Here is a 15,574-nt window from a genome sequence, read left to right on the forward strand (position 1 = left end):
GAGAGGGAGAAGGACTTCCACCGCACCCGCATGTGTGCATTTTTCTTCCTTGAGAAGGACTGAAAAAAAGGTGAAATTATTTGCAAAAAAATCACACACAACGTGAAAAGTTGGAGATTGGGACAACAAAGCACGATTGGAGAGAACCCTTGGTCCTCGGCAAAGAAACGTAATAAGAGACGCGATGGAAACGAAAGCACACACAAACACACTGCTGCTGCTGCTGCTGCTGCTGCTGCTGCTACTACTACTGCTGTAGAGGAAGTACGTTACCTCGCCAAGCATTTGCTGCAGCTCCTTCTCCAGCTTCTGTATCGTCGCGTCGACCCGGGCCACCTCGACGGGCGGTTTGTTGGTGGCGATCAGAGTGTCCCGGCTTTTCTTCACCTGATCGAGCATCAGCTGCAGCGTGTTCATCTTGTGCACTTCCATCTCCCGTTGCTTGGCACACTAAACATGGGAAAAGGCAAAAAAGAGTAATATTTTAGTAAATTGTAAAATTAGTTGGCATTTTGTTGTCGTGTCTAAAATGTATTAAAAGCATTTACTTATCAGTCGTTATGGCTGTTTTTTCATTTAAAGAGAGAGAGAGTGTGTGTGAGAGTGATTTATCTAATTTTTTCCCCACTAAAAGGGGTCATATGGAGTCAATTTTCCAAACCTTATCTTTATACTATTAGCCTTTTCAAGAGAAATGTCTTAAGCAAGAGCAAATCAACAAAAAAAGGAGCACCACACATTCCGCTCCAGTCGTTGGGTCACCAGATCGCCGTATGCCACCGTGCGTTGTTGGCAAATTCCATAAACCATGCCTTTTCCCATCTCCACCCTCTAGCTATTGGCTCGTTTTGCTGAAGAAAATCCCGAAATAACCGCCGTGAATAGGTATGACGGAAACGAAGCAGTGAAGGAGCATGAAAAGCAGCATTTTGGAAGCGACGACCAGAAATAATATGATGAAGAAATTAGCATCTCTCTCCCCCCAAACGACGGGCAGCAGGATCCATACTCCCACCATCCATCCACCTCCTCGATGGAAGGGGAAAATGCTGGTACGGCTGTTGCCAAAATTCGTTTTCCCTTAGTGTTTTCCTTGTAAATCGTCCGAATGAAATCGGGAATGGAGGAGGAGACACATATTTTTAGACCGATCGTGGAAATCAAGGAAAAAACCACGGAGGAAAAGCGCGCGACACGCCAAAGAGATGCGCGCAAACGCTCTCTCGCGCCTTCCCTCACACATTGCCGCTGCATTCGACCCCACCTGCCTCGGTTGATCTTGACATTTTTCGATCGATGGTGGAGTAAAGATTCGTGGAAAAATAAACGAGTTCCCGGCGTGTGCTAAAGTTCAATAAACGAACAGGAATTGTTGCGGGATTCGCTGTCAGGGGATGCGCAACAGATTTGAGGCGCGGTGTTGGAAAAGCAAAAAAAAAATATCACAAAATTTAGTGGAACTAAAACAAATGGGAAATTGGTTCAACAAATTATAAAATGGAAAATAATTGTAAACACAAAAAATATATAGAAAATTGTTTTGGTGTCTTAATGGTTTTTACAAATCAGTGTATGACTCAGTTTTGAAAAAGACTTGGAAAACTTGGAAGCTAAATATTATTCCACATTCCACTCTGATATTTCATGTCCATCATTATAATTTTTAATTTCTTCACCATGATTTTCAACACTTCAACTGTCAACGGGTGATGCGATCCGGCATCAACCCCCGGTGAAAAAACAATGGCAGCATCTTGTTGAAGTGTTGACAATCATGCGGAAGCAATTAAAAATTTATTTGTTAATTTATTTATTTTTTTATTGTTAAGTAAAGACGGCCCAGCCGTATTGCTTACAAAGTAATTAAAAATTATTATGATGAAAGTGAAACGTCAGAACGATGTGGAAAAGCATTATGCACGCGGTGAATAGCATCGTTTTCATTAGAAACTGACTTGGAAAACCCTGTATGCAATGCGTAGGCTCGAGTTCTTGACAAAGTATTCAAAGCAGTAGCGGATTATTCAGTGGACATTATGAGTTATGGATCAAACGACACATCATTGTAATGATTAAGTCGTCCCCTTTCCATTTCTGTGCATAAAATATGTAAAAATGTGTAATGCAATGCAGAAAACATCGGCAAACTTGCACCTCCAAAGGGCTGTCAAAATTAAACTGGACGGGTGGAAATTAACATTGGACTAGTCCAAATTTTGACACCTATTACTCAAAATAAGTTTCGTGTGCGACAAAAATATGCAGCATACATTGCAAAATGACTCGAAACCCCCTATAAGCTTTTTGTATGTACACTTTTTCAATTATCTTTTTCAAACACAATTATTTGAGACAATTTCGATTTTTGATATTTGTCTTCATCGTAAAGCTCGGCAAGACTGATTCGTAATACTAAATAGTTGTTTTTTATATTGTGTTTGACAGTTGGTGGCTAAAATGACGTCATCACTCCATACAAACCCAGACGTCAAACTAGATACAGAACTGGATTCGACCAACCTATTGTAGCGTAAGTGAAACGTATTGTTGTAACGTATTATTGTTCCACTGACCGACTCAAATTGGAGTTCTCTAACTTAATTCATAGAAAACCCTGTAGCAGATACAATTCTATGTTAAAGTCATACTGATTGACAGCTAATGTCAACCTCTTGCATCCCGATAGATGACGTTGCATTATTAAAACAAAGGCAGGATTCGCATATTTAATCAACATTTCACGATACATTTGTGACAGAATGAAAACGCAATATTTTGGCATTTCATCCTAAGCGATCAAAGCTTACAAGTAGAGTCGTCCCGATCGACCCTCGAAGAAGTTACATGCGCCCCCCAGTTTTTTTTCTCAGCTAACAAATTCAATGTTGTTTTTAATTACATTAAACCCTACCCTTACAACCTCACTCACACTTACACATTCTCTTTTACTCTTTCTCACTCGGCCAGTGTCGAATTGCCAGGAGACAGCCTTGGCTGGACTGGGCTGGACTGTGGCCTGGATTGTATGTTTGTGAGTGTAGTTGCTGTCACAGAGCCCCCCCCCCTCCCCCCTGCTACTACTTACATCAACGGGCTGCGGAGCGGTGATGCTGTTCCGTTGCGCAACCGGCGTCATTGGCGCGATCGAGTTGGTCGATGGCGATGGGCGCTGCATTCTGTTGCTCCCACGCTGCACAGTGAGCTCAACGACGTCCGATGCGGCTAAAACGGCGAAACACAAGAACAAAACATGTTTTACTACATACTCGGCTGATGCTGCGTGTATGTGTGTGTGTGTGCAATGTAAACCACCAACTCCCCCGCCAACCATCTGATCAATGAAAATGGAAATTGTGGTAAGTGGGCAGGGGTGTGGTGCGTTAGATGATGTTTATTCGAAGGGTAAGGGAAGCGTTTTTTAGAAGGGAAAGCACAGCTTCGAAACTAACCAACACTACCAGCCGCATGAACGATTTACGATGAAACTTTGATAAAAATGTTTACAAAAACTGCGATGAATACAAAAAAAAATGGAACAAATTGGAACATTTTCTCCCTCTACTACTGGTAAAATAGGTATTTCTTGTGGTTTTAGCAGACCATACGGTGTTGCGCTCTGGACGACTCGGCAAAGGCAAAACCAGATCTTCCCACCCCTATTGGGAAGGTTATCTTGCTCTGGTAGTGGTGGTGAGTGAAATGTGCAGTTTGTACTCTCCCGGCAGCTGGCAAAGCAATACACCGTGAAGTTGCCATGGTCGATTGTTTACATTTGCCTTCATTCACAGTGGTTTCAGAGGGGGTGGTTTTCCAACCCACCCCACTACCCGTCATCATAATGGACGTGAAGAAATTGCGTAGAATGTTCGACTTTTTCAAACACAAAAATCAAATGGGAGGTAAAATTTAATCCGATCGTATCAGAGGTGGGTTGGTGGGTGAAATTAATCAAAAAAAAAAACAGAATGAAATATATTTTTGTGTGCAATAACTTTAACAAATAGGGCAGTAAGGAAACTAAATTAAACGACTTATCATTAAATGAATATGAATAAATGAAATTGACAACAACACGACATCAAAAGATAATAAAATGAACAATGTTAAGCACTTTTCACATTTAAAACTAGCATCTAGATGAATCTATTTATAAGAAACTATTTAATTACATTTACATTCAATGCAAAACTTATTTTCAAAATTGCTCCAATACTACTAAGAATTCCTTCGGTGGAATGTTCTCGGGAAGCCAACTAATGACGCTCCTCTACATTACATTTCTAATGCAAAACGATAATTAATGTGTTTCTGCAGTGTACGTGTGTGAGTACGTGTCGAGTATACAAATGAGGAAAGGAAAGGATCGGACGTGAAGAGGGGAAGAAATAGATGATAATAGAGCAGGCGGCAGTGGAAGTGCAAACATTCTGCACGTTTGCAACAATGATGCACCGACGACCACCCGCCTCGTGCAGTAGCAGCAGAACCGCAGTTACAGTTGGCTAGATAGAGAAAGAGAGCTATACATCATATAATGTGGGTATGTGAGTGTGTGAGTGCTTAGTTTGTTTATTATTTTTCGCCGCTTTTCTCCATCACACATCGAGGGGTGGAACGGGGCGAAGGCCCACCGCACACTTTCATTACCTTTGATCAGTTCGACCACGTGGGTGTGGGTTAATGCTCGCACGGATGTTCCATTGACCTAGCCATGGGGGTGGTGTCCACCAACGGGGTTTTGTCCGGGGAGTGTGACGGCAGGTGACAGGAAAATCAAATTGCGATGACAGCGGCGCATAGATGGTGGGTGTGCCAGAAAAGGGTAAAAAAGGAAAATCCACGAACGACAAAAATAAAAGTTATGAAATGAAAACAGGAAAGTACATTTTTTCAAACGCTCCAAAATATTTCAAAAATGCGCGCCCAACTGAGCCGAGAGAGAGAGTGAGAGCGGCGCAAATAAGACAAACAGAATATTTGGACTCTTTTGCTGTTGCACTGGTAAATAATAAATTAATCTACTTTATGAGTTTTCAAATATAATTAAATTACTCATGACATAAAGCGATGACGCTTTTTGGCTCTTGAATAGACCACAAATAGCAAAACCCTTGTCAGTTTTTAAAGCTTTACACAAAATTCATACAAAACTGACAACACAGCCGCTCTCATCACACTCAGCAGGGGCACATGGGATTGAGCGACATCATTCGTCATTTTCACCGTCCGGATGACTTTCCGCGCTTTGTTACCTTCAGGATCATATCGTCCGGCATTAGACCGGCCCGGCGTGCCGCCCCGCCCGGCTTGACGCTATCCACGAACACGGGCTTGTCGCCGGACACCTTCATGCCGTACCCGGTCGCATCCTTGTTCACCGTGATGACGAGCGTCTGCATCGCCATCGACCCATTGGCCGGGGATTCGCGGGTGGGCGTCAGCGTTTGGGGCCTCGGTTGCTGTGTCTGTTGCTGCTGCTGCTGCTGCTGCTGTTGTCGGGGGGATCCTGCACTGCCATTTTGGTTCGTTGGGATGCGGCTGGTTTGATTGTGTACGGGAGACCTGTAGTTGTCGTGTCCGGGGAAGTTGGTGGGGTTTTTTTTTGTCGGAGGGATGTGGAGAGGGATGGTGAAGGAGATGCATCATCATCGTCATCGATCAGTTGAAAATGCAGCACACACAACGCCATGCGTTGTGAAGAACACGAACGGAAGGGGAAGAAAGAAATACGAAATAAAAAATAATATTCCAATATGCAAAGGCGCATTTGTTGCGATTGCAGCGAAAGGGGTAGTAGTTTTGGGGAGGATTTTGCGTGGAAAAGGTGGTTAGTATAAGCGGTGAAAGGACGTGTGTAGTACAGGTTGAAATTGCAGAGGGTGTGTGTGAAAAATTGTGTATTTTTGTAATTTTGAACTATAAAAAATATGAAAATAAAACGGTATCTTAAACTTAAATAACGTGCAATAAACTCCTGCGTCTAGTAAAGTTGCTAGAAATACAACGTTCAGCAATACAAATACGTTTAATTACATTTAGTATTTTTTTTATAAAACAACCATAAATGAAAGTGTACAATATTGGGAACAAGTTCAAACAAGATCAAACTATTCAGAGAGTTTTTAATTATTGTCTATCAGGAGGAGGTTATTTACTTCATATCATTACTTCATATCTTCATACTTCATATCATATTTTTCATGATAGAGATCTTATTTTCGATTTATTATTCTGCTTCGGCACTACTGAATCATTGTTGTTGAAATCCAGGCTCCAGAAAAAAACCATGAAGTGTATATATTGACAAGGACGATCTGAACAGGGATTGAACCATGTCCAGTCCTGTAAGAGCCATCTCGTTTACCTTTCGACCATTCATGTCCGTCAGAGGACGTGTGGCAAAAGTATTATTTAATGTTTCATTCTGAAATCTGTAAAGATCTTGTAACTCTGAAGTCATGTTTCGAATGTTTCTTTTATTGGAATGCCGTTATTATTACAACAATTATGACATACAATAGGATACACACAGTGTCCTCTAGCATGAAGACATCACGTACTAAGTTTCTTTAGAGTAGATTCCATTCTTCTAAGTATTGTATTAATTGTAGCGATGAGTAAGCGTAACAATCGAGTTGCTCACAAGCTTTCTAACCCGACAGAACTTCTAAACTGAAACACGAACACACCACACAAAAGCAAAAACGTGCGCGATCCGATGAAGGGCACAACATGAGGCACACACACGCGCCCGGGTACGGGGAAAAGCGCATCGACGAGTGCTGCATTAAAACGCACAATTAATAATGCGAACAACAACGCCATCGCCCTCTAGAACAGCGCATACATGTGGCCCGGGCCCCGAGCAGAATGGCCGTGGGTTCAGGCGTACAAAAGTGCCCGTGTGCCCTTGCACTTGCACTTGCACTTGCTTACTAATAACTGGCACAAAGTACACATACACACACAGGCATACACTGAATTCACTATTCTTCCATCAACAACATCTACGCCTCCCACGGCCTCGTCATAATGATTCCTTCGCGAGGTGCGTTGCGAACACGCCTTTGGACGCTCGGTTTTATGCATTGCGCTCCTCCCCACCACCGCCATCCGACATTACACACCTAGCCAAACACACAGAATGCAGTCGACCTATTAAAAAGCAAGACGAACATCTGACGACGCGCGCAAGCTAAGGCCGTGGGATGGGAATGTGTTTTTTGCTTTTGTGTTTTTGCTTGTAAAATCAAAGGTGGTGAAGTGATTTGCATCGTAAACTGCACAACAAAACAACATAGAGACACGGAGGATGCATTATTCTCCTGTTGTTGGGGAGTTGCTTTTCGCTTTCAAGACGCGCTCTGTGTGTGTCGGAAGGTGAAAGTTCACGTGCAATTCTGTGGATCGATCGATCGAGGGTAAAATCATACCAGTTAGATGATAACACTGTATTACTTCGCATCCAACCAAGGCTCATTGATCCAGACACACGGAGGGCATGTAATTTTTTTGAAAGAGTCTCCGGGGAGTGGAGTTATGTTCCGTTTTCCACCCTCCATTATGCAAAATGTTCTATTTTTGCCTTGTTTCTCGACCGCAAACACACACACACACAACTCGAAATATCGACGATGTCATACAATCGGCTAATCGATCGGACATTTAAAGGTCTAAAAATACGCTCGTCCACCCGTCCGTATGGACGGTCCCCAGCGTCTTATGGACGGCCATTTCTTTGCACTGCTGCGGTCTTCTTGCCACCCCGATTGCCTTAATGGATGTTTGTATAATCGATAGAAGAACTGCAAACTTTTCCGCTCTGACCTTCCGCCCCGGGACGGTGGAGAATTGGCTTCCCACTACTTCTGCCTGTGACGTGTTGGCAGAGGACACACAAACAAGGACACACGGTTCGGTGCAAAATCATACCCACAAACACAAGAGCACGGCTGCAGCACTCGAAATTAGTTTTGTGCGATTTTAATTTTCGATAACTGCAATCGCATTAATTGACTGTCATTCGCACAGTCGCGGCCCGCTGCTGGCGTAACACGTTCGCGTTCGTTATCGAACCCGTTTACGAAGCACCGCAAAGCAACTGGGCTACTGCATCGCACACCCAAAACGACCACTCTATCTCGCCGCAGGGAAAAGAGTGTGACAAAATTCCAAAACAGTAGCCAAACACGATAAACAAAAATACGAAACGCGATTGTGCTTAAGCTTTAGCAAAACCACCGCGCAAAGACGCACAGCTCGCACAGCGAATTGCACATCAATAAGAGATTGATACAATCATAAAACTGGTGGACAGTGGAGTCGAAAGAGAGTGCAAAAAAACGCACGAAAACGGCCACACGTACCCCGTATAACCACCGTCATCAGAGTGGAGGTTGCGTTGTTTTGCCATTATCCCCATCCGTTCGGGTTTCGGGGGGCTTTGCCATAAATCACGTTTTGCTGCTAATTTCACAACTTATGGCAATAAAACAACTGTGCGGAATGTAATGGACCTGTGCCTGCGCAGCTCTCCCTCCACTCCACCACGATAAAACGCAGGACGCATTTTGAGGGGGGATGTGGCGGCTACTAATTTTCGTATTTTCACCACCCAGCAATTTTCTTCATTTGTCAACGCGCGTGCCATATTCCATTTCTTATTACCCTGCCACGACTGCTGCTGCTGCTGACCATAAAATCTGTCAGTAACAATTTACACGGCCTCCGTCCGTTTGGGTACACATCCCCATCACCATCTATACCCTCGGGAGAAAGAACGTTGCGTTGGCATCCTTCCAGTTTATAGACGACGGTAGTATGCGATTGATCTTCTTCCATACAGCGAAGGAAGAAAAAAAACAACTTCCCCCCCCCCCTCACCCCATACTAATGAATGACCAAATGGACGTGGATGGGACGGGACGCTGCCGACATGTTTTAACGTTTGAAGTTAAATGGCGGGATGGGCAGTTCGAAAGTTGAATTCTGGTTTGGAAAGGGTGATCAATTCGACAGTGATAAGTGTCAGAGTATGTTGGCAAAAAGAGAGGGTTTTAATCACAATTATTTAAAGATAGAAAAATATTGAAGTTAAAGTTATTGTCACAAAAATAGTAACGAATCAGAAGATATTACCAGAACTGTTACGTATTTAAATCTCTGAGTCTAAATGCAACTTTGAAGTCATCAGTATTGTGGGAAAAGAGTGATGATATCAACTGATATATTTAAGTATATTGTGATTTCAACTGACAAAGTTGTGAAAATTCTGTTCATAGAGTAACACAAGAAACGGATGACATTACAAAACAGTTCAAAGGTTACCGGAGTCTACATAGGCTCTTGAAGTCATCTTGATTTCAACTGATGTTTTTTTATATATAGATTGATAAAAAAGTTAACATTTTGACCGTGGGACAATCAATGTATCCGTTGATATTACAAAACTATCTCAATTGTGATCGAAGGCTACATATTCGTTATGTGCTGTCTGGAGCGCACCCACGACTCCGATCCGACTCTAATTATTGTTAGTCCGATTTCGACTTCAGCGGAATGGGAACCTCTAGTTTTGCCCGGAGTAGGCCGGAGTCATCCGCAGTCGTCCAGAGTCGGAGCCGTCCGGAGTCGTCTGGAGCCGTTCGGAATCGACAGAAGTCGCCCGGAGTCGTCTGGAATCGTTCGGAGTCGTCCGGAGTCCTCCGGAGGCGTCTGGAGTCGTCCAGAGTTGATCGGATTCGACCAGAATCGGGGTCAATCGAAGTCAACGGGATCGGGATCAGTTCCTAAATGATCGGAGTCGGATAGGAGTTGACTCCAGATTGTAGTCAACATTATATTAAAATGGTCTCACAATTATTGCAACCACTGTTTACGCTTTTTCAATCCTGTTTATTACACCCCAAAACTAGTAGAAATGAACCCAAAGAATATGTCCGCCCCAATCCGCTCGATCGAGTTTCTTTTCGGGGCGGGACGATGGTGGTTGATTGGATGTAAGGGTATTCTGTTGGTTCTCTCTGTCTTCCCTTCTGAATACTCCCCAAAGGGATGGTTGGTCGGTACGGGATGCCGCCTTACCAATTACACCCAGTAAACACAGCAGCAGCAACCGGATTTAATTGACTTGATGATTGACGAAAGAGATTAATTCACACAAATCAAACCCACGTGGGAGCGTATTGGGAATGCCAACTCATACAGCGACGTTACACGTGTCTACATACAGATACTTTGTTTTTTATGTTTTCAGATGTGTGTTACTGGTTTTGATCCTGCCTTTTTTTCTTACTCAGGAATAAGAAATAATTTGTTATACATTCTTTTACGAGGGAGTGAAAGAGATAAGCTACGCTTGCGTAAGTAATTTCAAGCACATGGCAAGCTCGCACCAGCTCTGTACAGCGTCTCCCGTCAGAACGATAGAATGCATTTCTTTTTCCAATTGACTCACTGCAATTCATCAAGTGCAGCGGTGACTGTAGTTCTTGGTGTATTTCTGAATGAATCGAATGAAAAGCATGAATCGTCGTGTGTAGCTGCAATTTCACTCGAGCGTACCAGATACCGCCATTTTTACACTGAGACGCTGGTTTGCTGATGTTCTCGGACTGTTAAAAAAATCATCCCGTTTGTTTATGCTTGTCGAGCACGGGCAGCGATAATTACTGCCGTCTGCGGTTGGTTTGAGCTGGGCTGTGCTGTGCTCTGACTCTGGCATGTGTGAGTGCGATTGATTACAAACACATTTCTATAACCAACAGCAACTGTCCGCACCACAAAAAGTTGGTAACGCAAGAAGACATTACTCCAAGTACCGGATATGCACTTTGGAAACAAAAATGAGTTACGATCATCAGCATTAGAATAAAATAAACAAAACTTTAAGAATATGAAACAATTTTCAGTATGGAAATCTAATTGTATAATTGCTATTCTTGTTCTATTATTTTCATCATCATCATCTTTGATTTTCTATTTTTTCTTCTTTTTAATTCGTTTTCTTTTCTTTCCTCTCTGATTTTACTTCCATAGTTATTATTTAAAATGTGTATATGTTAGTCATCCTCTTCAATTTACTTTTCTGTATTTTGATATTGTTTTCTTATTTTTTATTATCATTTTATTTTTATCATTTTTTTATCAATTTTTAAAACATACTTTATGGCTTAATTATACATTTCGCAGTTACTATAGACTTAAAATAAGTAAAGGTATATTCAGCAGTTATTTAAAGCCCTAAACCCCTTCTTTTAAAAGACTGCTATATATCTCTTCTCGTTCAGCCAGCCTTTTATGGGAGCCTCCACCAATTCAAATTTGCCCAAAACGATAATAAACACACGAGCGAGCGGCAGGACAGTAAGGCCTCATCTAGTCGTCCGTCCGTTTCGTTATGCTCGGCCATGTCAGACTACCTCTTATTGCTCCCGTAACGAGCTGTCCGTTATGGTCAATATTTCTTCAAACCCCCCCCCTCCCCCCCCCCAAATTTACTGCCACCTTTTACTCCACACCCTCCTAACTAACAAGCTCTGCTCCCACCACCACCACCTTAGGAGACGGACGGTGCCGCTCTTAAGCCCCGTCGGTCGCTTTAGTTGAATTGTTCTCTTAGGTCAGATATAATTATGATTTAATTAAGTGCAATCGCTGATGTTTGAACACTAACGCTATAGTTACAGTGGGGTAAGCGGGAGAGGCTCTGCTGCCTTTACGTAACAACACCCCAACAGGGGTTACACGGCCGCGTTTTTTGGACCGTGGACATCGCGGTTGGACTTTAGGACACGCGTGTGGTGTGGTTTTTCCCTCTTCTCCTCTATCTCCCCTATTACCAAGCCCCTCGCCGTTAGCCACAGCTGTTTTGCTCGCCCGTGTTTTACGATCCGAGGCCCACAACAACACGCCGGTGGTGTGGTACGTACGGTGTTGGGTTCGCCCGCCGTCTGATACGCGCCATTTAGCGGCTGACGCGCGATCCAAACTGAGTGTGACATCACACACACACATACACACATGCCCGACCATATAAAACACGACAGTGAAACACATGGAGGAGGAGCGATACAGGCGGCTAGTATAGTGAAAAAGACATAAACATAAAGTTTGCCCGCAACGACTGCACAAACAAATAACGATAAAGTTGCACGAAAAACGTATTAAATTGCGCTTTGGAAGTGCGAGCGGATTGGGGGGCATGGAGTTGTCGATTTTTTCTTGTTCCCGTTTAGCTAGTTCAGTGCATAATGTAGCAAAATATACTGAAACCAAGCTTTATTTGTTGTTTTAGTGCAACAATCGCACTCTTACATAAAAAATGTTCATCATTTAAACAATGCTAAATTCAAATTAAAAGACAAGATTTATCGTCTATCCTCTTTAAAGCGCGTCTCCAAAAAGCACTGTTTGAATGCACACGTGTCAGTGGTCACGGGGACAAACACACGTTTCGCAGGGAACATAAAAATCTAGCCCAACAGCGAGGTAACCCAATTTAGTTCCGCTCAACATTTATTACCCGCCAGAGAGCATCTTTTTCATAACAAACCTTCTAGGTAAGTAAAAAAAAATCTTACACTCCATAAAAAAAACTACTCAAAACACAGCACCACACACACACACACACAATGCTAACGAATCACAGCGAATAATTTACAGCACTGGAAAGGGCTGCCAAGGGAACTTTCCTTGCCATTCCCTTGCTGATGCTCGTATTCGTCGTCCTTACCCCCTGGCTCTCTCTATCTCTCCTTCATCCCTTTCTATGTTGTTCCGTTTTCGTCACACTTTTTTTTCGCCCGTTCCGATATCTCCGGTGGGAGCCATTTCTATGACAGCGGACGAAAGACACGAACGTTTCTACAAGGATAACGAGAGGACGACGACACTGGGACGCCTATCACACGCACCAGCCCTGGCGGCGGTTGCTGGTTGGCTAGAGGCTCCGTTACGGCAGGTTTTTATGAGTGGAATTTATGGTCACCCTTTCCCGCTTTCCTTTTTAGTGAGCTGTTAGTAGAATGTGGAGAGCCGAATGAAAAACAGAGCTGATTATCACCCTCCGCTCGGTGTCCTTTTGCTCTTTTCGGTTTTGCTTGTCTATGGTGGGAAGAAGGGATAGTAGTTGTAGTAGTGCTAATTGAACACAAAATCATTTATATTTTGTCTAGCTCTTCCTTCATAATACAATTCACTTTCATTTGCGGTCATTTGGGACAATTTGGGATGAAAAAACTACTTATAGAACAACAATTATGGCAAAATTGATATTTTATAGCAACTCATTTTATGGCAACTGAAATTTGCCGGAGTTTTACCCGTAAATAAGGACTCAACTTAAACCAGTAAATAAACTTTGCCATAAAATCTAAACAGAAGAGAAATAATGAGACACGCATCTTCATCGTCATTTGTTGACATAAAATGACAGATGAATCTGGTGAGAGTGGAAACACACACACACACACACACAGATATATAAAACTGTGTGTATTCAAAATTCTCGATACACAGCACCGATACAAGCCGGCTAGAAACAGCAAGCATGCGCACCACGACGAGGATGCATTTTATATCTTCCTCCTTCTTTTTAAAATGTTGACATACACGATTTGTGGCCAAAATTTCCCCTTACGAAGCCGGTAACCGTTTGGCGGTTATCCTGGTGTCTCATCATCATCATCATCATCGTCATTGTGATTGGTCGCTTCTCTCGCTCACTCACCGGTAGCATGCGTACTTGTTCACCCTCCCCAAAATGCGACCGGTTTTAGTTTCGATTGTTGACAAATATGTAGCCGCTCTCTCCACCTTCACGTGGTGACTCTCGTTTCATGTAAAACATGACATACCATTTTAGATATACCAAGAGAGAGAAAGAGAGAGACTTTATACTTTCTAATTTGCTTCCTCTGGATGGTCCAAACCCGGGCCGCGATTCACTTCTATGCGGTCGTGGTGCACGGTTCTCTCGTACTTGACTGCACCACACCATCCCTCCCCCACGATCGTGTCTCATCTATTGCATTTCCGTGCAAGTAAAGTAACACGACCGTTCACCGTGTCCGTCATATGTGAATGGCATTTTTTTTTTTGTGTTATGGCCGTTGGCTTTGATTTGGAATTGATTTTACGTTCTTACACGGTTTCTGCCACGGTCTAAAAATATTTCACACCCCAATAAACCACCGGCTCTCGTGTGGCATCAGACGGGCAAGGCAAGCCGTTTTCCATACACGCTGTGTGGTGTGTGTGTCTATGTGTTTTGTGGGTAGTGGGTGTACGATCTAAAATATTTATTGCGACTTTTGCATTGACCGGAACCAACGGCATCGACACCGAGGACTGGTTGTGGACTGTTTTCCACCCGACGGACGGTCAAGACTTTATTGCTCGTGTGCACGCTGTGGAATGAAAACCTAACAAGGGGCATTTAAGATTTCCAAGAACAGTTTTCAATTTAGCATTTAAAATGAGCTGTTAAAAGTGAGTTTCAACGTGCAAGCGCAAAACGACGTTTTAACTAAAGCTACAGCATTTCTGGAAGTGTGTCAATAGGCCAATGTCGCTACTAAATATTTTACATGCCGTAAAGACGATCAGAGACGTCCGATGAACGATCTAGAAACACGTGTAGGATCTTTATACAAAGAAGCCAAGTAAGGCAGGACATGATGAATTTCGGACATCAGAGGTCGGAATAGTCTAATCAGCTGTCGACAAAAAAGTCACATAAAACAGAAGACTGTGATAAGAGCGCTGATTAAAAGCTGAGCTCGTGAACAAACAAAAAATGGAATTCTTCGCTCTTTCAATCAAAAGCTGGAAATGGTAGCAATTGAAACTGAAAACATGCTCTGTCTCCCTTGGCCAATGCCGTAAAGGATTCTTTCTTGCTTCATACTGTCATTTTTCATACAGCTCGCAAGATGAAATTATGAAATAATTATCTTCTTGTAGATAGAAAAATCAACAAAAAAAAGAGAAAACATGATCCCAACTACCAAACACACAACCGACCTCTGGCTGTCTGGCTGACAACACCGGTGGCTGTGTAAATGAGTGCGCAGCAGCAGCTTTTCGTTTGCTTTACGAAATGATTAAACGCCATGTGTCACAAACACACCTCCTCTCTCTCCTTGTCCACCTTTATCGTGAAACAAATGAAATCCAGCACTACACGCTGTTTATACGACCACTAAGAGGGCAACTTTTCTACACCATGGCCGGCGCCGGCGTCTCCGCCGCGTACGGAATTCGTGTCATTTCGCGGCCAACATAAAGCTTAACAACTCTCTCAAAACAAACGGCAAAGGTGACAACGGAGCACAACAACGAGAAGTAAAAAAAACGGGGACAGCAGGCACACTAGGTATCATCGTCTAACACACTGCTAGCACACACATACACGCTCGCAGGGAAGGTGTCATATGCTTTAGGGTTGGTTTTAGATTTTCTTTTGGGTTTTCTAAGGTTCCTTCTGTCCCCGGTCTGCCGGTTGATGACTAAGGCCACACATTCCGGGAAGAGCACCATTTACCAACACGAGCACGAATGCCACCTACGACAA

At 43.1% G+C, this 15,574-nt stretch overlaps 1 protein-coding gene across 8 annotated transcripts in view; it reads right to left on the reverse strand.

Moving 5' to 3' along the window:
• LOC120900703 overlaps window positions 1-15,574 on the reverse strand; it is an 82,018-nt gene that overhangs the window by 48,007 nt on the left and 18,437 nt on the right. For 7 of the 8 annotated variants that reach the window (XM_040308068.1, XM_040308066.1, XM_040308065.1 and 4 more), the window contains exons 3-6: window positions 5,253-5,562; window positions 4,648-4,705; window positions 3,086-3,222; window positions 274-450 (exon numbers count right to left, since the gene is read on the reverse strand). In XM_040308068.1, coding sequence (XP_040164002.1) covers window positions 274-450; window positions 3,086-3,222; window positions 4,648-4,705; window positions 5,253-5,562 — 682 coding nt within the window. The remainder of the gene's footprint in view (window positions 1-273; window positions 451-3,085; window positions 3,223-4,647; window positions 4,706-5,252; window positions 5,563-15,574) is intronic. The other variant, XM_040308072.1, reaches the window with a different exon arrangement.

This window comes from Anopheles arabiensis, chromosome 3, assembly GCF_016920715.1.
Source record: "Anopheles arabiensis isolate DONGOLA chromosome 3, AaraD3, whole genome shotgun sequence".
NCBI classification, from domain to species: domain Eukaryota; kingdom Metazoa; phylum Arthropoda; class Insecta; order Diptera; family Culicidae; genus Anopheles; species Anopheles arabiensis.